We start from the raw sequence: 23636 nt of genomic DNA, 5'->3' as shown, positions 1-23636 counted from the left end.
TGGCCACTTGGATTCACAAACTAATGGGTTCAAGGGTCCTGATTCAGGTTCCACTCAAAAAAAGCAGAGCTCACAGCCTGGAAGTCGACACTGAGGGCAATATTGAGGGTGTGTTCATAGAATCCTTACAGTACAGGAGGAGGCCATTCAGCCCATCGAGCCTGCACCGTCAACAACCCACCCAGGCCCCATCCCCGTAACCCTAAAGTATTTACCCTGCTAGCCCCCCTGACATTTTAAGGTGCAATTTTGCATGGAAATCAACCTAACCCACACATCTTTGGACTGTAGGAGGAAACCGGAGCACCCGGAGGAAACCCACACAGACACGGGGAGAACATGCAAACTCCACACAGTCACCCGAGGCTGGAATTGAACCCAGGTCCCTGGCGCTGATCCCAGCACCATCCGATGTGATGTCTTCGATGGGCGGCACAGTGGTGAGCACTGCTGCTTCACAGCACCAGGGACTTGGGTTCAATTCCAGCCTTGGATGACTATGTGGAGTTTGCATGTTCTCCCTGTGCCTGTTTGGGTTTCCTCCGGGTGCTCCGGTTTCCTCCCACACTCCAAAAATGTGCAGGTTAGGTGGACTGGCCATGCTAAATGCATGGATGACAGGGAGGGGGTGAGTGTGGGTAAGATGTTCTTTTGGAGACTTGATGCAGACTCAAGGGGCCAAATGGCCTCCTTCTGTACTGTAGGGATTCTATGGTCTTTTGGACGGGATATAGAAACAAAAAATAGGAGTAGGCCATTCGGCCCTTCAAGCCTGCTCCACCATTCATTTTGATCATCGAATTCAATATCCTGATTCCCCCCTTATCCCTTTAGCCCCTAGAGTGATATCTAATTTACACAGACATGACGTAGAGGCCACATCTACTCTCTTGAGCGGATATGATAAACACTTCCATAGTACTATTTGTAGAGAAGCAGGGCTTTCCTCCTCAGTATCCTGGTGAATATTTACCTGCCTAAAGTAGATTATTTGGTTATTGCATGATTGTTTGGGTCTTTGTCTCATGGAACTGCTGTTCCATTATAACAATGGCTACACATCAAAAAGTACGTCCAACAGTGAAGCACTTTGGAACATCCTGCAGTTAAACAACGCTACATAAATGCAGTTTTCTTTTCTAGTTGCGAGGTGTCCAGATCACCGACAACCTGTCCTGGTCCCCCCATGCTGACACTATAGTTAAGAAAGCCCTCTAACACCTCTACTTTCTCAGGAGGCTAAGGAAATTTGGCATGTCAGCTACAACTCTCACCAACTTTTATGGATGCACCATAGAAAGCATTCTTTCTGTTAGTATCACAACTTGGTATGACTCCTGCTCTGCCCAAGACTGCAAGAAACAACAGAAGGGTCGTGAATGAAGCCCAATCCATCACGCAAACCAGCCTCCCATCCATTGACTCTGTCTACACTTCCCGCTGCCTTGGAAAAGCGGCCAGCATAATCAAAGGCTCCACGCGACTGGGCATACTCTCTTCCACATGCTTCTGTCAGGAAAAAGATACAAAAGCCTGAGGTCACGTACCAACCGACTCAAGAACAGTTTCTTCCCTGCTGCCAGAATGGACCTACCTTGCATTAAATTGATCTTTCTCTACACCCTAGCTATGACTGTAACACTATATTCTGTACTCTCTCCTTTCCTGCTCTATGTGCAGAATGCTTTGTCTGTATAGCGTGCAAGAAGCAATACTTTTCGTTATATACTAATACATGTGACAATAGTAAATCAAATCAAATCAGACTAAGTCCTGGTGTCCATTTCTTTTTTTCCCCAACACTTTAATATATAGAACATTACTGATTCTTCCGACAAGTACAAAAACCAGAACAAAGCTTTGTATGAATACACATTTTATTTTGAAAAAGACAACATACAGACAATCATCTCTTGTTCTTTCAAACACATCTACCTCAATGATCAAACAACAGAGCTAAAAAATAAATAGCTTTAGAAGGGAAATTATACACGGGAATCAAGTAATGCAGAAGACTACTTCCTAAAATTCCAAATGGATTTTAACTGACCCACAAAATGGAATTACATTAAACATGCCATTGAGATTTTTCCAGCTTTTCATTGATATTTGATACAAAAAAACCCTACTCTACTACAAAACAGTTAAAGTCCTAGATGTAGTTTTATTTAAAATATACAGCTTTAGAAAATTCTTCCGTTTTCAAAAAATCGGCGAACACAGATATAGACATAGAAACAGCTTGCACCGGTAAAGTTCAAATGTAGCAAAAGATTCCAACTTCTGTGAGAGCGCCGTAAGGAGAGAGAAGGGAAAGAGAGAGGAAAAAAAATGAAAAGAATAAGACTTCCTGGTATTACCATTGTAGATTACCGACTTTGACTAGTCACATCTTTGAATCTTGGCATTTACTTATTGCACATGCCTTAGTTGGTTACGAACATTTTAAACGGGTGATTCTCAACAGTCAACGATGGCCAAAGTTGAGACATACAGGCTGGGACTTTACGGCCTTGCTCACCCTGAAACCGTAAAATCTCACCCGAGGTCAACGGGCCTTCCCGTTGTCCACCCCTCGGCCGCTCCGATTCCCGTGGCAGGCGGGGCGGTAAAATTCCAGCCACAATGTCATTTTCCTTGTAAAGAGATAAAACTGGGATGGAAATAAGAAAGTGTCTCTTACCCTCTCCCTCAAAACGTTTCTCTCCCACTGTTTTTAAAAGGCTGACTGAAAACTGGCTACAAGCACTCTTGTTTTCTTCAGCATGTGGTGGAGAAAGCTTGCACTTTCCCTCCAAAATCAGTTCTCTGTAACTAATACTGAAGACTGGGTTTTATACGTTTGATCACCTGAGAAGCCAACTTTGACCAGCTTAAATGACAGTACATAGACAAAGACATACAACCGCTTCTGGCAGCACTGGAATCAGCCTGGCGTCAACCCTTCCGCCTAGTTGACCGTTACTTATTGAGAAAGAAGTTGGGACCAGTCCCTCGGATGGACACTTTTGACAAGTGCCCAGTCCCTTTGAATGGGCGCCTTGGTCAACGTCATAAGCTGCCTGAATGAAAATACCATCTACTAAACCCAAATAGACCTTCAGACTTCAACAAACTCGCCCTCCCACCTGTCTTAACTTCTCAAACCAATCCTATAATATGGGACTGTTCATCAGACTAAACAACATGGTGATATACAGCTTGCAATGTTCTCCCCCTCCAAAGGGGAGAATCAGATGGCTCTTGTGACCATAGATACTGAAGCTATGGCAAATCATAGACACATAGTTTTTTTTTAAAAAAAGACAACATTGTAGAGGTATTCTTTGTCTCCCTGAAGTGGGTAGACCCAGTATCTAAATATCATGCCAATTTACACATGCACATTAGGCAATGTTCAATAGTGCACAGTGGAGAAATCTCAAAAGTACCTCAGAAATTTTGGTTCTCGAGCAACTTGTTTGTATCACAATATATATATATATATATGCATGTGTATAAAAAAAAGCTTTTGATGATAAAGCAGGAGCAATCTTTCTGTCCAGTTGATGTTCATGCTATAATCTTCTGAGGGATCTCCACAGAAGCCCTGATGAAGATGGAATTGTCCCTGATGTAGTTCCTCTTCTTGATCTCCTCGTGAGAAATGAACTTGGGATATCCAAAGCCAAGTGTGCTTTCATCCATGGAGTTCCTGGAGTTCAGAGGCTTCTGGAAGTTCTTCCAGTTGGGGTCAGGGGTGAAGGTCTCGGTGATGTGCTGCGGTTTGGAGAGCGACGGGTCGCTCTGGTCCATAATGGAGAAGGTCACCTTGTAGGAGAAGGGCCACTCCAGAAGGTTGTCGTACTCGCCCGGCAGGACGCGGATGTAGACCGACAAGTGGGTCCCCTCCCCGCTCCCGTTGCCGTTGAGGAACGCCGACACTTGCAGCTTGTAGCCGTAGCGGTGGGTGTAGAACGGGGGGCTGAAAAACTCGTAGTTATTGCGCAATTTGGCTTCCTGCATCTTGCGCGAATAGTCGGTTATCTTCCAGATCAGAACGCCGTCACTGCCGACCGAGAGCTCCTCCACTTCCCGCCTTAGCTCCAAGATGTCCTGGCGTTGGCGGTTCACCAGACTGCACATGATATTCAGGTGCATCTTCATACTTTCATCAATGTGTCTGCTCATCGCAATCTTGTGGCACTACAGTGGAAGACACAAAAGATTCATTAGCGAGACCCTCACTCACTGTTCACCTGCTGAGTTTGACATTACAGAAGGCAGAACTTCCTTCATACGTAAACTAATCAAAATCAAAGGGCAGCATCAAGTCAACCATTGGTCCCTTCAACAATAACAGAAAATGCTCAGCAGGTCTGTGGAGACAGAATGAAGCCAACGTTTCGCATCTGGATGATCCTTTGTCTGAACGAGGTCATCCAGATGCGAAAGGTTATCCAGACGTGAAACATTGGATCCATTCTCTCTCCACAGACGCTGTCAGACCTGCTGAGATTTTCCAGCATTCTCTGTTACTGTTTCAGATTCCTGCACCCCGCAGTATTTTGCTTTTAACTTATTTGTAATGACTTCAACCAGGCCATTGAGGTTGGCCTATTGGAGAATGAACTCGCTGATTAAGGGTCCAATTGATGGGCCAATCAGGGAGTCTTTGCCTTGTATTTAACCGGGAGAGTCAGTTCCCGGAGTTAGACTGCTGACTGATAGCACTCTGTGAACTGTTGTTAGAGTTTGTAACTAAAGGGATTTTGGTGAAAGGACTTCTGCTTCCAAAGACTTATTACATTACTGATCCCTTCAATTTTCTACCCCCATTTCCAGAGCCTGCCTGTTGCTAGGATCTGTTTCTCCTCTCATTTAAACTAGGTGGCCACTCAGACAGAAAGTCTCATCAGGATGTTGAGGGTGGCACGGTGACACAGTAGTAAGCACTGCTTCCTCTCAGCTCCAGGGATCTGGGTTCGATTCCAGCCTCGGGTGACTGTCCGTGTGGAATTTGCACGTTCTCCCAGTGGCTGCGTGGTTTTCCTCCGGGTGCTCCGGTTTCCTCTCACACTCCAAAGATGTCTCGGTTAGACGGATTGGCCATGCTAAATTGCCCCAAGGTGTGAAGTTTAGGGGGGTTAGCCATGGTAAATGTGTGGCATTACAGGGATAGGGCAGAATGCCTGGGTAAGATACTCTGTCAGACTCAATGGGCTGAATGGCCTCTTCCGCACTGTAGGGATTTTTTTGTGATTCTTATGTTTGACCATGAGGTGTTGTAAGAACCCAATTATGACTAAAAGGTATCTTCCGGCAGATTTCCTTGGTGGAAGCGAGGGACAAGCAGGGTATCTGCTATCTGCATTCAGAACAAGCTCAGAAGAATCACTCGGAGGATTTCTAGAACAAAAGGGTTGTCTTATGGAGGAAAGGTTGAGCAGTTTGGGCCTATATTCATTGGAATTTAAAATAGATCTTAATAAGATGCAAGATTCAGAGGGGTCTTGTCAAGGTAGATGCTGAGAGGATGTTTCTTCTCGCAGTGGGGTCTAGAGCTAGAACCAGGGAACACTGATTAGAAATAAGGAGTCACCCGTTTAAGGTGGAGATCAGGAGGACTTTCTTCTCCGCGTTGGGGTTGGTGGTCTTTGGAATTCTCTTCCCCAGACAGCAATGGAGGCTGGGCCATTGAATATACTCAATGCTGAGCTAAACAGAATTTCAATCTGCAAAGGAGGCCGAGGGAGTGGGGGGTGGGGATGGGAATAGCCAGGCAAGAATTTGGAGTTGAAACCACAATCAGATCACAGTTCAGCCATGGTCTTATTGAATGGCAGAGCAGGGTGGAGGGGCTGAATGGCCTACTCATGTTCCTATTAGAAACACAGAAACTAGAAGCAGGGGTAGGCCATTTGGCCCTTCGAGCCTGCGCCGCCATTCACTTTGATCATGGCTGATCATCGAATTCAATATCATGATCCCCCCACTCCCCCTTTCCCCCTTCCCATATCCCTTTAGTCCCGAGAGCTGTACCTAATTTATTATTGAAGTCAGGCAATGTTTTGGCCTCAACTACTTTCTGTGGTAGTATATGCTATACACCTGCCACCCACTGGGTGAAAAAAGTTCTCTTCACCTCAGTTTTAAAAGATTTACCACTTATCCTCAAACTATGACCTCTCGTCCTATTCATTATGTTGTGGCACATGTAGAGGCCCAAGTGTATACCACCACGAGGAAGAGCTTTCATAACACGTTCTCGACATGTCGGGTGGGATTTTACGACCTTGCTTGGGCAAGGCCAATGGAGATTTCCATTCTGCGAGCCTCACCCGCCTGGAATTGGAGCGGGTGAGGCAGTAAAGATTCCGGCCATAGAATCTACTCTCTGCCAAGTGAGTGTACTTTCCATAGGGAGACCCCCCCCCTCCCACCACCACCACCCCCCCTCCCCCCCCCACTGGCTTCCCCCCTCCCCCAGCTAAATTCAAACAACTCTACAATAACAGTAGGAGTTCTTGGATGAGTAAGTTGAAGTTTATTTATTTATTAGTGTCACAAGTAGGCTTACATTAACACTGCAATGAGGTTACTGTGAAAATCCCCTAGCTATGGATGATAACCATAGCCCAACTGCAGGAGCACTGCATCTGCCGTTGCCTTGTTTCAGGGATCAGGCCTAATATTTTGGATTCAGTTTGGCACTGAGCATGACACTTGCAGAACGAATCGTTAAGGGAGTCCCTGACTTAAAGCTGATTTATAAGCGGTGAATTCATCCAAGTTGGATGCCCCTCTGCAGCGTCTAGAAACGCAGGGCACTTAACGCAAATCAGGTACCACCTTCCTGCCAGCGTTTAAAAAGAATAAAAGTTACTGTGAAATTCCCTTAGTCACCACAGTCCGGCGCCTGTTCAAGTCAATGCACCTAACCAGAATGTGGGAGGAAACTGGAGCACACGGAGGAAACTCCACACAGACACAGGGAGAACATGCAAACTCCACACAGACAGTGACCCATGCTGGGAATCAAACCCGGGGCTCCTGGCGCTGTGAAGCAACACTGTGCCACCATGCCGCCCCATGTAGGGGCATTCCCGTTTATTCAGATGGTTTACGGGTTTGGTATGACGATAAGTCATACAGAAATTAGTTCATTGACAATTTATTTGTTTATTTCTTTATTTATCAATTAATTAGTGTCCCCAGTGGGCTTATGTAATGAAGTTACGATGGAAGGAGAAGGAGGGTACAAATCACATCAACAAAGTCTTCAATATAATTCATCTTTTGGTCACAGCACCGTGACGTGCAGGTCATGTCCAATCCTTGGAATAATAACTTGGTCGGAGAAATCAATATTAATCTGGGTGGGTTTTTTTTTCCAATACTGCAAGCAAAGATAAAACATGAACGCTGTGTCACTGACACAGAATACACATCTTCCTTCACTCTGTTCATTTGAACATTGACTTGGGGATCTTGCTGCTCTCTGCTCAGCAAACACGAGGATTATTAACAAACTTTAAAAAATATATACAGTTGCGCAGCCACCCACGTACCTCCCTCCCCACCCCCATCCTTCGCTTATCGAGACATGTTATCAGAGACTTCTCCTTCCGCGCAGTCAGCTGTGAACTTTGACAACCCCATTACACACATGACTGACTGCAGGTCGTGTTCACTTGAGCGGCACTTAGAATAAAATTCCCACCAAATAAATGAACAGTTTCAGACCGTGTAACCTTGACGATGTCATAGCCCAAGGTTGAACAGCATTTGAGGTTGCGAACATATAGTGAAGGCACAAAGGTCCTTGGGACAAAGCGCATGGGAAAGGGATGATTTCCAAATGAAACGACTGTAGCAATGGGGGGGGGGGGGGGGGGGGGGGGGGGAGAGGCAGTGGGCGGGGGGAGGGGGCACTCGACCCAAGCACGGAGGCAAATGGAACTTTTCTTCACGGCCGAACAGCCCTTCCCCAGCCCCAGCCCCAGCATGAAGGTCCAGGAAGGTGAAGGGGCCAAGCTCCGTCCATTACATGGTTCCATCCAAAACAGGCAGGGCAAGGAATGGCATCAGAGCGCGGGCACCACTCTGGTGAGAATCCACTGAGCCAGAGGAACACCCAAAATAATCTGGGTTTCAGAAGCAATGCTGCAGCTTTTCCAGACTGGGCCCAGTCAGTAACTGAGGCTCATTGAGGGAGCAGCCTATTCCTTTTAATGTTATTGAATGTTACAGCGCACGCACATGCATGCACACACAGCACACGCGCGTGCACACACACAGCACACGCGCAAGCGCGTGCACACACACAGCACACGCGCGTGCACACACACAGCACACGCGCGTGCACACACACAGCACACGCGCGTGCACACACACAGCACACGCGCGTGCACACACACAGCACACGCGCGTGCACATGCACGCACACAGCACACGCGCACACACACAGCACATGTGCACGCACGCACACACAGCGCACGCACACAGCACACGTGCATGCACACACAGCACACGCACGCACACTCTCGCACACAGCACACGCGCGCGCACACACAGCACACGCGCGCGCTCACACAGCACACGTGCACGCACGCACACACAGCGCACGCACACAGCGCACGTGCATGCACACACAGCACACGCACGCACACACACAGCACACGCGCGCGCACACACAGCACACGCGCACGCACGCACACACAGCACACGTGCACGCACACAGCGCACGCACACAGCACATGTGCACGCACACACAGCACACTTGCATGTGCACACACACACACAGCACACGCACGTACGCTCTTGCACACAGCACACGCGCGCGCACACACACAGCATACGCAATATATATGTGTGTATATACAATATATGTGTGTGTATAAAGCGTGCATATATTATATATAAAAATAAAGCAGCAGCAACTGGATCACTTTGATGTATTTTGGATAATTGAGGGTTGGAGTTATCTGGCTTCAAACAGAAATTGTTGAGCTGGGTTTAATTATAGCCATTGCTGGCGTAAAAATTCTACCAATCTAAAAATAGCTTCTGCTCAGATCAATGGGAGTAAAAGCTAAGCTGTGTCTGCTAACAGATACGGTGAGGGGAGTGATTCCAGCAGCAATAAAAATCAGATTCACAGTCTTCCTGGCGAGGAACGCTTCTGCCAAGTCTCGTCAAATCCAAAGCTTTTGAGGGGCCTGAAGGCAAGGGTTCAGCTTCATTCTTACCCGGTGTTTGCAGCCGGCATCCTTGAAGGGGCAGAGTACCATGGCGGTGTTGCAGTTGTCTCTCAGGTGATTGGCAAGATCTTCTCTGGCAATGTTTGACACTCCGCACTGGTTGGGGCAGACGACTGGGTATCGTGGGCACTGATATTGGTGGTTCTGTTCAAAACAGATGGAGGATACAGATCAGTTAGAAATTCACTTTGCCTCTCAATACAGCTAATGATCTACATTGCGTATCTGGCACGACCAGAGCAAGTGACCTGTCCTCATTCCTCAAGTGCTCATCCCCTTGCCAGGGAAGTGTCTGTCCTTGACTATGGCCCCCGCTACTACTTCAAACTCCCTTCACCCAACATCCACACACACGTCTTTCAGCGAGAACCAATCAATAGCGTCAGGAAAGGGGAACCTGGATATTCCTCCCTCCCTCCTCCACCCACTTCAGCCCAGCAACTCCAATGTCAATTGATGCCTTCCGAGTAGCTAGCCCAGCACAGACCAAGGCCTGATGCTTGATTTTACAAAGATTATAAATAGAATTATAGACCATACAGCACATTGGGCCCGCTCTACTATTCATAGAATCCCTACAGTATAGAAGGAGGCCATTCAGCCCATCGAGTCTGTACCGACCACAATCCCACCCAGGCCCTATTCCTGTAACCCCATACATTTACCTTGCTAAACCCCTGACACTAGATTGCAAAGATTATAAACAGGAGGAGCAGATAGACCATACAGCACGTTGTTCTGCTATTCTTTTACTCATTCAATCTTGGGACATGGGTGTCGCTGGCTGGCCAGCATTTATTGCCCATCCCTAGTTGCCCGAGGGCAGTTTGAGAGTCAACCACATTGCTGTGGCCCTGGAGTCACGTACAGGCCAGACCAGGTAAGGACGGCAGATTTCCTTTCCTAAAGGACATTCGTGAACCAGATGGGTTTTTCCAACAATTGACAATGGTTTCATGGTCATCAGTTGATTCTTAATCCCAGTTTTGGCTGTCGATGCTCACATTTATCTTGGCATCCGTATTTAATTCAGGGCTACGTCAGACTCTAACATTTCTGGAGAGCCATATCTAGCTCACATCGGCAACCGTGTACCGGATAAAGGCGACATTAAGTGACTCCGAATATCCTTTGGCTGTTTTCAAATGTCAGCCCTGAGAACCTAAGCACTGATTTTTTTCTCCCGAGTCTCGCAAAACGAGGACGAACCTGTATCGTATCGAAGACAAACTCCTTGCCGCAGAATTTGCAGGGCTGTGTGCGCTTTGGACAGTCTGTAAGGCAATGTTGTGATAGTAGGCGTCGCATCATCCTGGCCCCGCATTTGTTTTCACAGTAGACGCTCTCCTGAGGGCAAATCCCCTGGTGATTCTGTGGGAAAGATTAACCACGTGAGTGCAATTCCACTTCTGTCTGGAGAAAGCAGAGAGCCAAACGTTTCCAGAGTCGGGGCAGAAACAAAAGGTGCTGATCCACAACATCTTTCATACAATCCCTAGGGGGAGGCCATTCGGCCCATCGAGCCTGCACCGACCACAATCCCACTCACTCCTCATAACCCCACATATTTACCCTGTTAATCCCCCTGATGCCAAGGGGCAGATTTATCACGGCCAATCCACCTAACCCGCACATCTTTGGACTTGGGAGGAAACCGGAGCACCCGGAGGAAACCCCACACAGACACGGGGAGAATGTGCAAACTCCACACAAACGGACAGTCAGTCACCCGAAGCCGGAATTGAACCTAGTTCCCTGGAGCCATGATTTCCAGCCCAATACAGTGTCAGCCACCACCCCCCTCCCCTCCCCCCAAACCGCCTGAACTGTGAATCAACCATATTCCATTTCAAGCAATTAAACAAGAAAGGGACGAGAAGGCATGTGCGAGAGATAAAATCGGGAAGGACTCCATGCTCCAGTGGGTCAGACACTGGCCTTTCACCTTCAGGAATCCAGCCTGAACTAATAGAATGTGAGCCATCTCTATCCAGCAGCTGCAGTGAGGCACGCAGGGGCCAAATAGGGCAGCCTCACCCAGCGGGCAGCCTCACCCAGCGGGCAACTAGTGGAGCAGCGTGTGGACAAGCGGGCACAGACAAATTGGGTTGTCTTAAAATCATTGCTCATGGCAGAAAAGTTCTAGTTTATGCTCAGCAAATTGGAATAACCATCTTTGGTCAGAGACCAAAGAGATTAACGCCACGCCTGACCACACAGACTAATGTTACCTCATTTACTTTAACGCTTTGCCATGTCTGGCAGGGTCAGAAACGATGTGGAGATGCCGGCGTTGGACTGGGGTAAACACAGTAAGAAGTTTAACAACACCAGGTTAAAGTCCAACAGGTTTATTTGGTAGCAAAAGCCACACCTCACCAACGGCAGCCTATACAGCCTACCACACACTAACTAGTGAAGTGAGAAATCCCTATTTAAAAAAGAAAACCGCCTAATAGGAAGTTTATAGAATCATAGAATCCCTGCAGAAGGAGGCTATTCGGCCCATTAAGCCTGCACCGACAACAATCCCACCCGGACCCTATCCCCGTAACCACACACATTTATCCTGCTAATCCCCTGACACTAAGGGGCAATTTAGCATGGCCACTCAACCTAACCCGCACATCTTTGGACTGTGGGAAGAAACCGGAGCACCCGGAGGAAACCCAAGCAGACATGGGTAGAATGTGCAGATTCCACACAGACAGTGAGCCGAGTTGGGAATTGAACCTGGGTCCCTGACAGTGTGAGGCAGCAGTGTTAACCGTGCCACCCAGTTAAGTTAATTGATTCAGAAAGCAGGTTTACATTGTGCACCGTCATGCGGCAGAGGTACAGATCCTGACCAGTCTGTTCCATTGAGCTCCCTTACTCTCTCTCATGCCCTGACCCGAGTCTGCAAGTGCATCTTTAATGATGTGGAGATGCCGGCGTTGGACTGGGGTAAACACAGTAAGAGTTTTAACAACACCAGGTTAAAGTCCAACAGATTTATTTGGTAGCAAATGCCATTAGCTTCCGGAGCGCTGCTCCTTCGTCAGATGGAGTGGATATCTGCTCTCAAACAGGCCATACAGAGACACAAAATCAAGTTACAGAATACTGATTAGAATGCGAATCTCTACAGCCAACCAGGTCTTAAAGATACAGACAATGTGAGTGGAGGGAGCATTAAGCACAGGTTAAAGAGATGTGTATTGTCTCCAGACAGGTTTGAGAGCAGATATCCACTCCATCTGACGAAGGAGCAGCGCTCCGAAAGCTAATGGCATTTGCTACCAAATAAACCTGTTGAGACTTTAACCTGGTGTTGTTAAAACTCTTACAGTGCATCTTTAACACAGGTTTAAAAACATGGGATTACGGTACAGCGCCAAAGGGACACACATGGATCAAGTGTTTACAAAAGCTTAAGTTGCACTGCATTCAAGTAGTCACAGATCATTTTCAAGTCAAACAAAGACAATGACTACAGATACCTCATTACAAATTAAACTATGGGAAGAAGCAACGCTGTTTTAAAACAAACACGCTCGCACATTCAAGCAAGAAACATGAGAAAAACAGCTCGTCTTTGTGAAGGTGTCTCGAGAATTAGCGAAACATTTGGTCTCCAATTGCCTCGTTGAGACTAAAACCCCCACGGGGTCTATTGTTGATTCGCCAATTCTACTGGATTTATGCAACTCTCTTCCATCAGAGTGGAACATCAGGCTAGATCCGATCTGAGTCAATGACTATATCATGTACGCAAAATGAATCACAACGTGCACAAATTCTTCTTGCCGCAGTACAGCGCTGCTATCCACATGTGGCTAATTTGGAATCCAGATGCGGCCAATTGCATTTCTGATGAGGAAACAAGTAGGCTGAGATACTGGGTGTGTAATCTCAATCGTCATTCACACGGTGTACAAAGATTTAACCTTCTTGTATATTTGTTGCTTTCAAAAAAAAAGCAGAACACTCCAGGAATAGAATCATAGAATCCTACAGTGCAGAAAGAGGCCATTCAGTCTGTGGAGCCTGCACCAACCAGGATCCCACCCAAGCCCTCTCCCCATAACCCAATGCATTTACCCTAGCTAATCCCCCTGACACTAAGGGCCAATTTAGCATGGCCAATCCATCTAACCCGCACATCTTTAAAGTGTGGGAAGAAACCGGAGCTTCTGGAGCAAGACCCACGCAGACACGGGGAGAATGCGCAAAATCCACACAGACAGTGACCCAAGCTGGGAATTGAACCCGGGTCCCTGGCGCTGTGAGGCAGCAGTGCTAACCACTGTGCCACCGTGCCACTGTGTGAGAAATGTATTTTGATAATTGGTTAATGAATGGTGGTGGATGCTCAGTGAATGAGCACACGTGAAGTACATTTATCTGTATTATCCAAGTATGCAAGGTATCAGAGCAGCATAGTGGCACAGCGGTTAGCACTGCTGCCTCATAGCGCCAGGGACCCGGGTTCGATTCCTGGCTTGGGTCATTGTCTGTGTGGAGTTTGCATAATCTCCCCGTGTCTGCGTGGGTTTCCTCCGGGTGCTCTGGTTTCCTCCCACAGTCCAAAGGGTTAGGTTGATTGACCATGCTAAATTGTTCCTTAGTGTTTGGGGATGTGGAGTTAAGGGAACAGGGCCTGGGTGTGATTGCTGTCAGTGCAGGCTCGATGGGCCGAATAGCCTCCTTTTGCACTTTTTAAAAATTCATGCATGGGACATGGGCATCACTGGCATTTATTGCCACCCCTAATTGCCCTTGTTTAGAGGGCAATTGAGAGTCAACAACATTGCTGTGGCTCTGGAGTCACATTTGGCCAGACCAGGTAAGGATGGCAGATTAAATTGGGCGGCATGGTGGCACAGTGGTTAGCACTGCTGCCTCACAGCACCAGGGACCTGGGTTCGATTCCGGCCTCGGGTCACTGTCTATGTGGAGTTTGCACATTCTCCCCGTGTCCAGATGCTCTGGTTTCCTCCCAGTCTAAAGATGTGCAGGTTAGATTGATTGGCCATGATAAATTGCCCCTTAGTGTCAGGGTAAATATGTGGGGTTATGGGGATAGGGCCTGGGTGGGATTGTGGTCGGTGCAGACTCAGTGGGCTGAATGGCCTCCTTCTGCACTGTAGGGATTGTATGATTTCCTTCCCTAAAGGACATTAGTGAACCAGATGGGTCTTTCTGACAATCGACACTGGTTTCATGGCCACCAGCACTGTAGGAGTTCTATGATTTGCTGCTTAAATCAGTTAAAACAGTGTTGCTGATGCCCAACCTGTAGCAGGTCAGTACTTCTCCTCTGGGCCACACAACACCAGTCTAGAATTCTCACCTCATAACCCTCCCCGGTGAAGTCGCTGCCACAGTATTCACACTTGACTCGACGCTTTGGACAATCGTGCTGCAGGTGTTCAGCCAGGTCCCTCCTGCTCAGCTTGATTGTACAGCGGTTTGGACACGGGATCACATTGAACGGGCACGTGGAGAGATGGGGCTGTAAAATGCAAATGGGAAAAATAAACAACATTGGAAACATGTCACTCAGCAAAAGCGTGGAATCCCAAACAGTGCTGGGTTGACCCAGTTAGCAACTGCGCCGTTCGCACTAATGGCACCTTTGGTTGACGTACCCACAAGGCACCCAGTATCACTGCCACTGTACCCTCGCAGAGGGAGGCGAGCAGAGGAGAAAATAATGCATAGAATCATAGAATCCTAAAGTGCAGAAACAGGCCATTTGGCCCATTGAGTCTGCACTAACCACAATCCCACCAAGGCCCTATCCCCATAACCCCATGCATTTACCTTAGCTAGTCCCCCTGACACTGAGGCAATTTAGCATGGCCAATCCACCTAACCCACACATTTTTGGACTGTGGGTGGAAACCGGAGCACCCGGAGGAAACCCACGCAGACACGGGGAGAATGTGCAAACTCCACACAGGCAGTGACCCAAGCCGGGAATCGAACCCAGGTCCCCGGTGCTGTGAGGCAGCAGTGCTAACCACTGTGCCACCGAGCCACTCCAGGCCCCGTTGACGCCAACAGGTCCTCAAAAAGAGTCTCCCCAATGGTTGGGTTAGCGGCACAGACTTGAGAACACCTTTCTAAGAAATACCAAAACAAGCCTGCAATGTTCATAATAAAGGAGGACAGATCGATGGGATGAAGATCTCCAATAGCTATGGGAGTCACAGGCAAAATGGGCTTAAGGCAGTCTCTGTCCACTTCCTAATGGCTGCTTGGCTCAATGTCAGGTTTAGCGATAATTCAAGGTCAGTTTGGTGTCGGAGATAGTAAGTGAGGTGTAGGCCCTGGCTGAGTTGAAGGGTTAAGATGCATTATTGAGGCAGAGGGCTCAGAGGTTTTCATTGCCGCTAACCTGTGCGTTCAGCCACTGACTGTCCAAATCGGACTCCTGTTTAATTGCCCGGCACTGATAATACGCGAGATTCACTGGAATTTACTTCAATTTAAGAGGGTTTCAATAGCCTATCTTGTAGATTGGGCCCCAGCGTAACATCACTGTCCATTTACAGGCCTATGAGTAGAATGGTGGGATTAGAAAGGGCTCCTGGGTGTCCTTGGGCTGACATGGACAAAATGGGCCATAGAAAATAGAAGGAATAGGCCATTCGGCCCTTTGAGCCTGCTCCGCCATTCATTCTGATCATGGCTGATCATTGAATTCAGTTTCCTGACCCCTCCTTCCCCCCCATATCCCTTGTTCCCTTTAGCCCCAAGAGCTATATCTAATTTATTCTTGAAATCAGACAACATTTTGGCCTCAACTACTTTCTGTGGTAGTGAATTCCACACATTCACCACTCTCTGGGCGAAGAAATTTCTCCTCACCTCAGTTCTAAAAGGTTTACCCCTTACCCTCAAACTAGGACTCCTTGTTCTGGCTTCCCCCACCGTCGGGAACATTCTTTCTGAATCCACGCTGTCAGAATTTTATAAGTTTCTATGAAATCCCCTCTCACTGTTGTAAACTCCAATGAATATAACCCTAACCGATTTAGTCCCTCCTCATAGGACAGGCCCGGAATCTTTATCTCAAATTATGAGGCTGAATGGTCTCCTTCGGTGCTGCAACTTTTCTATGGTTCTGCAGTAAGCTGCTGGAAGATGATTTACCTGTAGCTGTTTAATCTGTCCTGTCCACCTGCAGCCCTCCTCACTGTGAATGCAACGAATGGGCAGGGCCAGAATCTGGCCCTCCAACTCGGGATCAGGATAGATCTGAAAAAGCAAGAACACGACGCTTAAACTCAATGAATAAAATATGTTCATGCGACTCGGTAACACAAGATTGATTATTAATAATAAATCCAATCAGCAACAGAAGTTTCAGGGAGAGAAATTATAAGCGATTGAGCAAGGCTATATTAAAACCTTTTTTTTTTTATTCCTCTGTTGGCAGAACATTTAGCCCAAGGACACATATCCATCACCTCTCAGACCAAGATGAACTAACTCCCCATAAACCAGCCTTCGACTCTGGATTCTCTCTGTCCTTCAGCGCTCAAGAAATAACACATGCATTTAAAAAAATATTTCATTTTAGTTCACAAGACCAGAACACAACCAAAACATCACTCATCACTTTGGATCACTGGTAACCCACTTGCCTCCAAATTAAAGAGGTGGCAGCCTCAAGCCCCCCTTTAGGATTGGGGAACTCAATGTAGTGAGACACTTCAGTGCTGCACTAATGGGAGTGCTGCATAGACAGAAACCTGGTCTATTTCGCTACATTTAAAAGATTCCTAGGTGGTATTTGGAATTTAATGAATCTACCCTGTTCTGGGAGAAAGAATTAACTCCTTAGCCCACGTCAAACCATTTAATGCTTATGCTATTTCATAGAGTCATAGATTCACAGAATCCCTACAGTGCAGAAGGAAGCCATTCGGCCCATCGAGCCTGCATCGACAACAATCTCACCCTATCCTCGTAACCTGGGGCGGCACGATGGCACAGTGGTTAGCACTGCTGTCTCACAGCTCCAGGGACCTGGGTTCAATTCCTGGCTTGGGTCGTTGTCTGTGTGGAGTTTGCACATTCTCCCCATGTCTGCGTGGGTTTCTTTTGGGTGCTCCAGTTTTCCTCCCACAGTCCAAAGATGTGCAGGTTAGGTGCATTGGCCATGCTAAATTGCCCCTTAGTGTCCCGGGATGCATAAATTGGAGGGATTAGCAGGGTAAATGGTTGGGATTGCTGTGGGTGCAGACTCAATGGGCCAAATAGCTTCATAACAATCATACAATCCTACTGTGCAGAAGGGGGCCATTCAGCCCATCAAGTCTGCATCGACCACAATCCCACCCAGGCCCTACCCCCATGACCCTATGCATTTACCGTAACTAGTCCCCCTGACACTAAGGGGCAATTTACCGTGGCCAATCCACCTAACCTGCACATCTTTGGAGTGTAGGAGAAAACTGGGGCACCAGGAGAAAACCTACGCAGACACGGGGAGAACGTGCAGACTCTGCACAGGCAGTGACCCCAGCTGGGAATTGAACCCGGGTCCCTAGCATTGTGAGGCAGCAGTGCTAATCACTGTGCTACCGTGCCCTGCACAACTGGGCTGCCAAATGCAAACACAAGATATTTCTTTATGCTTCAGAAAATAATCTTTTAAAAATATGAATATGGAAATTAAAATAACCCTGCGAAGCACCTTAGAATGTTTTACTACATTACAGGTGCTATACAAATGCAGGTTCATGTTATGCTCCGACTGCAAAACAGATAAGAGACCTTCAGAGTGGGACAATTATGGCATCAGCTTTTTTTGCAGACTTTATTTTAAAAAGAAGTGTTTTGATACGAGAGATTCGAGCAGCGGACAAATTTTATTCAAAAACAGGAAGTGCTGGAAAATCTCAGCAAGTCTGACAGCATCTGTGGGGAGAGAATAGAGCCAACGTTTCGAGTCCCGATGACCCTTCGTCAGAGCTGGGCTCTGAGGAAGGGTCATCCAGACTCGGGACATTAGCTCTATTCTCTCCCCACAGACGCTGCCAGACCTGCTGAGATTTTCCAGCATTTTCTGTTTTTGTTTCAGCTTCCAGCATCCGCACTATTTTGCTTTTATCTCGGACATATTTTATTCTCGGCTGAAAGCCAGTGACCGTGTTCCAGATGTCATATAAATAACAGGGCCATCTCACTGCGTGCTGCCTGCCCAGCCAATAGGTAATCATGTCTCCCCACACACACACACACACACACACACACGGACGCATACACAGGTTAATTGAAACAGTTATGTCGTGTTGCAGTGCCAATGTTTTTAAACCCTCTGCCACGTGTAGTAAATGTGCAGATCAGCTGTTACATGAAAGTTGGACTTGCCCCTCAGTCTGACGATTCACATTCCACCAAGAAGCTTGCCTGGCTGTGTGTTCCTGGCAGCTGAGATCCATCCAACTGCCGTGAGGAGAGACTCCTGGTTTGCCTGTGACGTGCGTTGCTGTGATCACCATGCAGGGGAAACCCCAAGTGCCGACACACCTTGAATCTATTGGCGTGCCCAGGATCGCGCGTCAGGAGCTGTGGCTTTCAATGGGCGCACTCACATCCCAGCGATAGGATTGAGACACCCTGCTGCATTTCTGGAGATCACCCCTACTTGCTGCAAATAATGTCCTTCAACTTGATATTTCCATTGGTGCTCCCCATGTTATAAATAAAAAGTCATTTGAAAACTGAGCTGTGATGATTTGGCAATCTTGCCATTATGATGAATTATGGTTTATTGTATGCGCGTCTGAGCTGCTATTTTTAATTACAAATTCAAACGAGATAGGTACTAAATGTCAGTGCAATCAGGTTAACAGCAAGGCCGCTGGAAGCAAGGCGGAGGAAATACACAAATACAAGGTACAAGGGCTCTGGAATCATTTAGCGGCAAAAATAGGCACTGAAAAACGGTGCAAAGAATTTCAAACACACAACTGGGTGGGCTTTAAATTCAACAGAAATAGGAAGGTTTACTGGCCTTTGCTCCCGGTGAATTGAAAAATCAAATGGTAAATTCAGGCTAGCTTAAATTTAGTGTTTAAACACAAGACTACTGCATTATACCAGAGTAGGATTTGTGAATTTCCCCCTTGGGGCAAATGGAACAGATGGAGCACATACGTGAGGATCACAGAAATAGCAACGGGGAGAGTTCACAAAGATACCACTTTGGAGACACAGAGGATTGTTGGGACATTGAAATGTCTTGCCAGATTAACGTGCTGCATTCAGATTCGAGCAGCTTTTCAGAAAAGGCAACTACTCAAACAAGGGAGCAATTTAGAAAGAGAGTGAGAGCAGAGGACAGACGATTGGGACAGCTGAAAGCACAATGGGCCGAATAGCCTCTCCCTTTCCTACAGAGCTTTAACTGGCTGAATTTAGAACGTCAAAGATCTGTCAAGACTAATCCAATGTTTAGTGGCTCTAAATATGCAATTCTGAAAATAACCACAAGATATTGAAGGTGAGCGAGGACACTATACCACCTCACAATATTCAACATGAATATTTTGGGATTTGCCTTCTCGACATGACCCAGACAATAGCAGGAAGTGGTCGTCCTTTCCTTGTGTTTTGCTTTTACCAATGTCGCGGTTTTCTTATCACAGAGTAGTATTTCCACTCAAAATATTTCTCTCCTCGTCTTTTCTCCCCAGTGACAGAAGATGAGAATTGTTGTCAAGCGATGGGGTTATCCCAGCATGCAGAGACAAGGCTGACAATTGCGGCTGGACATATTCCTAGAGGTTTCATCGCATGATCTCTTGTCTTCATTGGCGTGGCACAGTGGTTAGCCCTGCTGCCTCACAGCGCCAGGGACCCGGGTTCAATTCCCGCCTTGGGTGACTGTGTGGAGTTTACACGTTCTCCCCGTGTCTGCGTGGGTTTCCTCCGGGTGCTCCAGTTTCCTCCCACACTCCAAAGATGTGCAAGTTAGGTGTATTGGACATGCTAAATTGTCCTTTAGTGTCCCAAGATGGATAGGTTAGGGGAATTAATGGGGTAAATATGTTGGGTTATGGGGATAGAGCCTGGGTAAGATGTTCTGTCGGAGAGTGGGTGCAGACCTGATGGACCGAAAGGCCTCTTCTGCACTGTAGGGTTTCTATGAACTTGTCCATCCTCACAAGCTAGACAAGTAGTTTAAAATGTTCATGTTCACCATCATCCCAGGACCTTGGTGAGACCGCATTTGGAATATTGCGTGCAGTTCTGGTCACCTCACTATAAGAAGGATGTGGAAGCGCTGGAAAGAGTGCAGAGGAGATTTACCAGGATGCTGCCTGGTTTGGAGTGTCGGTCTTATGAGGAAAGGTTGAGGGAGCTGGGGCTGTTCTCTCTGGAGCGGAGGAGATTGAGGGGAGACTTAATAGAGGTTTATAAAATGATGAAGGGGATAGATCGAGTGAACGTTCAAAGACTATTTCCTCGGGTGGATGGAGCTATTACGAGGGGGCATAACTATAGGGTTCATGGTGGGAGATATAGGAAGGATATCAGAGGTAGGTTCTTCACGCAGAGAGTGGTTGGGGTGTGGAATGGACTGCCTGCAGTGATAGTGGAGTCAGACACTTTAGGAACATTTAAGCGGTTATTGGATAGGCACATGGAGCACACCAGGATGGTAGGGAGTGGGATAGCTTGATCTTGGTTTCAGATGAAGGTCGGCACAACATCGTGGGCCGAAGGGCCTGTTCTGTGCTGTACTGTTCTATGTTCTATGTTCTAAATGGAAAGCAAGAAGTCCTTCAATGACCCAAGTTAAATGACCAAACAGTTTTTCACAACTCCCAATATTTTGATAATTGCCAAAACAGCAGAGTTCAAAGGGAAAAAAAGAAAGTTGTTTTTAATTCTCCACTGATTCTTCTCCTATGTTGCTTGCAGCAATGCCCTGAAAATTAATCTTCAATTACTGGAGACTCCAGTTCAATCCTGGTGGGCTGGCAACTCTTGTGCCAAGGACGAGTGGGAGGCCCACTTGGTTACCCTTCATTACAAGTCAATAGCTCAGTGTGACGGTGGCGAGGACTTACAGGATTAGAACAGCATCGTCACTGCACAGTGCAAAAGGTTAGCGCATTGCTGAGGGCAACCCACAAGCACGCAACAGCTCCGAATAATGAGCAGACAGTGAATAACTCTCATTTATGGTAACTGCAATGTGAAATGTATCCTTTCTACCCCTTCAAGATCCTTTGTCTCCACTCTTTTCTTCACCTCTGAATTGTTAAATGCTGCCTGTGCGATGCGGTGTGAGTGAGAGTACCTGCAGCAACGTCAATTTTAAGTCGCCCCCACTGACGGGTGGAACGTCCAAATTGTTAATGATTTGTTAAAATCTTGGAGAGGTTACAGTGCTGATCAATGTTTACGGCTGTTTACAGATATTCAGCCCAACACAGAGAGACCCTTTAAGAATGCGAACAATGCATCTCTCCTCAGTCACAACCTTCCTTTGTCTCTTTGGCATGGCCCACCAGTAGAGGAAACAGGCCCTTACAGCATGGAAACAGGCCCTTCGGCCCAACTTGTCCATGCCACCCAGTTTTTAACCACAAAGGTAGCCCCAATTGCCCGTGTTTGGCACATATCCCTCTATACCAACCGTACCCATCTGTCTAAATGCTTTTTAAAAGACAAATTGTACCAACCTCTGGAATGTCCTGAATGCCTCTGGCAGCTTGTTCTAGACACTCACCACCCTCTGTGAAAAAATTGCCCCTTTGAACTCTTTTGTATCGCTCCTCTCAAAGCTATGCCCTCTAGTTTTAGACTCCCCTATCTTTGGGAAAAGATATTGACTATCTACCTTATCTATGCCCCACATTATTTTATAGACCTCTGTAAGATCACCCCTCAGCCTCCTACACTCCAGGGAAAAGAGTCCCAGTCTATCCAGCCTCTCCTTATAACTCAAACCATCAAGTCCCGATAGCATCCGAATAAATCTCTTCTGCACTCTTTCTAGTTTAATAATATCCTTTCTATAATAGGGTGACCAGAACTATACACAGTATTCCAAGTGTGACCGTACCAATGTCTTGTACAACTTCAACAAGACGTCCCAAATCCTGTATTCAATGTTCTGACCAATGAAACCAAGCAAGCTAAATGCCTTCTTCACCACTCTGTCCACCTGTGACTCCACGTTCAAGGAGCTATGAGCCTGTACTCCTAGATCTCTTTGTTCCATAACACTCCCCAACGCCCTACCATTAACTGAGTAGATCCTGCCCCGATTCAATCTACCAAAATGCATCACATCACATTTATCTAAATTAAACTCCATCTGCCATTCATCGGCCCACTGGCCCAATTGATCAAGATGTGTGATCAGTACATGCTACTTTGCCTATCTAAGCTTGCATGTGAGGTTTGGTAGTGTGAAAAGAATATTCCTGCACAGAGCCGTCACTGCTGAGCTAGATCCTGTGCTCATCAGAAGTCCTCCACTGTTCCAGCAAGAATCATCCAGTAAAGATCGGCTAGGACCACAGCGACAATTCGGTAAACTGGGGCTATATATGTGCAGCACAGGCCGGGGATTGAACCCGGTCCAAACCGGCGCCGCAACGCACCCGGTCTAAAACGGTGCAGCAATGCACCCGGTCATGCTTTCGCACCACTCTGTGGCCTCGCCAGTCAAATGCGTAAGGCAACAGGTTGGTATTGCCGGAGAGATGGCACTGCAACACAAGTCCCCTTTACTCCCAGTGACACAAGGAGAGACGCAGAGAATTAAAATGTTGGCAAAGCTGTCAGAAACGTGAGGACAGTAACCAGGTTAAAGTCTACATGAGGGACATTTGATGGGGCATCACATTATTTTAATAACCACTAATCAGCTGATGAAAATGCCAAGGTCAACCTGAAGAGTAGATTTATTGCTCTTAAAATATTCATAACTAATCTTGTGTTAAGAGAACCGTCTGCAACTACGATCAAGAAGCAAGGTAAGAGGGACAACTCTGGAACATGTACCATTGCCCTTGTTTCTTTAATACACCAGAAATCTTGTATTTAAAAATGAATCGAATTCTGCAGCGCAGAGCGATATTCAAAAGACTAAATGTTCTGCTCCAATTCGAACAAATGCTGCCCTGATAAATGATGCATCAACTGGGGTTAGGAGAGAAAGATCAACAAGTAAAAATCATGGTGCGTGCTTGGAACTCCAAACTCAATCCCAAATTCATGCTGTACTTTTGGAATACAAACACTTGGAAAATCGTTGAAATTCAGGTCCTGCTGATTAATCACAGTTTGGTTCAGGGAGCGGACAGGACTCTGACTGAATCAAATCCAAAATAGATTTGAACCTGGTGCCAGTTAAAACTTTTTACCGATATA

The 23636-nt window shown here is 46.9% G+C and overlaps 1 protein-coding gene across 1 annotated transcript in view; it reads right to left on the bottom strand.

The window, feature by feature from the left end:
• Positions 1–1862: 1862 nt before the first annotated feature.
• LOC144501277 (TNF receptor-associated factor 4-like) overlaps positions 1863–23636 on the bottom strand; it is a 122142-nt gene continuing 100368 nt past the window's right edge. The window contains exons 3-7 of the mRNA XM_078224831.1: positions 16386–16490; positions 14578–14739; positions 10452–10613; positions 9231–9386; positions 1863–4185 (exon numbers count right to left, since the gene is read on the bottom strand). Of these exons, the coding sequence (XP_078080957.1) occupies positions 3553–4185; positions 9231–9386; positions 10452–10613; positions 14578–14739; positions 16386–16490 (1218 nt within the window). The 3' untranslated portion in view covers positions 1863–3552. The remainder of the gene's footprint in view (positions 4186–9230; positions 9387–10451; positions 10614–14577; positions 14740–16385; positions 16491–23636) is intronic.

The sequence above is a fragment of the Mustelus asterias genome, chromosome 12 (genome assembly GCF_964213995.1).
Source record: "Mustelus asterias chromosome 12, sMusAst1.hap1.1, whole genome shotgun sequence".
Taxonomy (NCBI): Eukaryota; Metazoa; Chordata; class Chondrichthyes; order Carcharhiniformes; family Triakidae; genus Mustelus; species Mustelus asterias.
The sequence above is the reverse complement of the archived record's forward strand: the minus strand, read 5'-3'. Positions and strand labels throughout refer to the sequence as shown.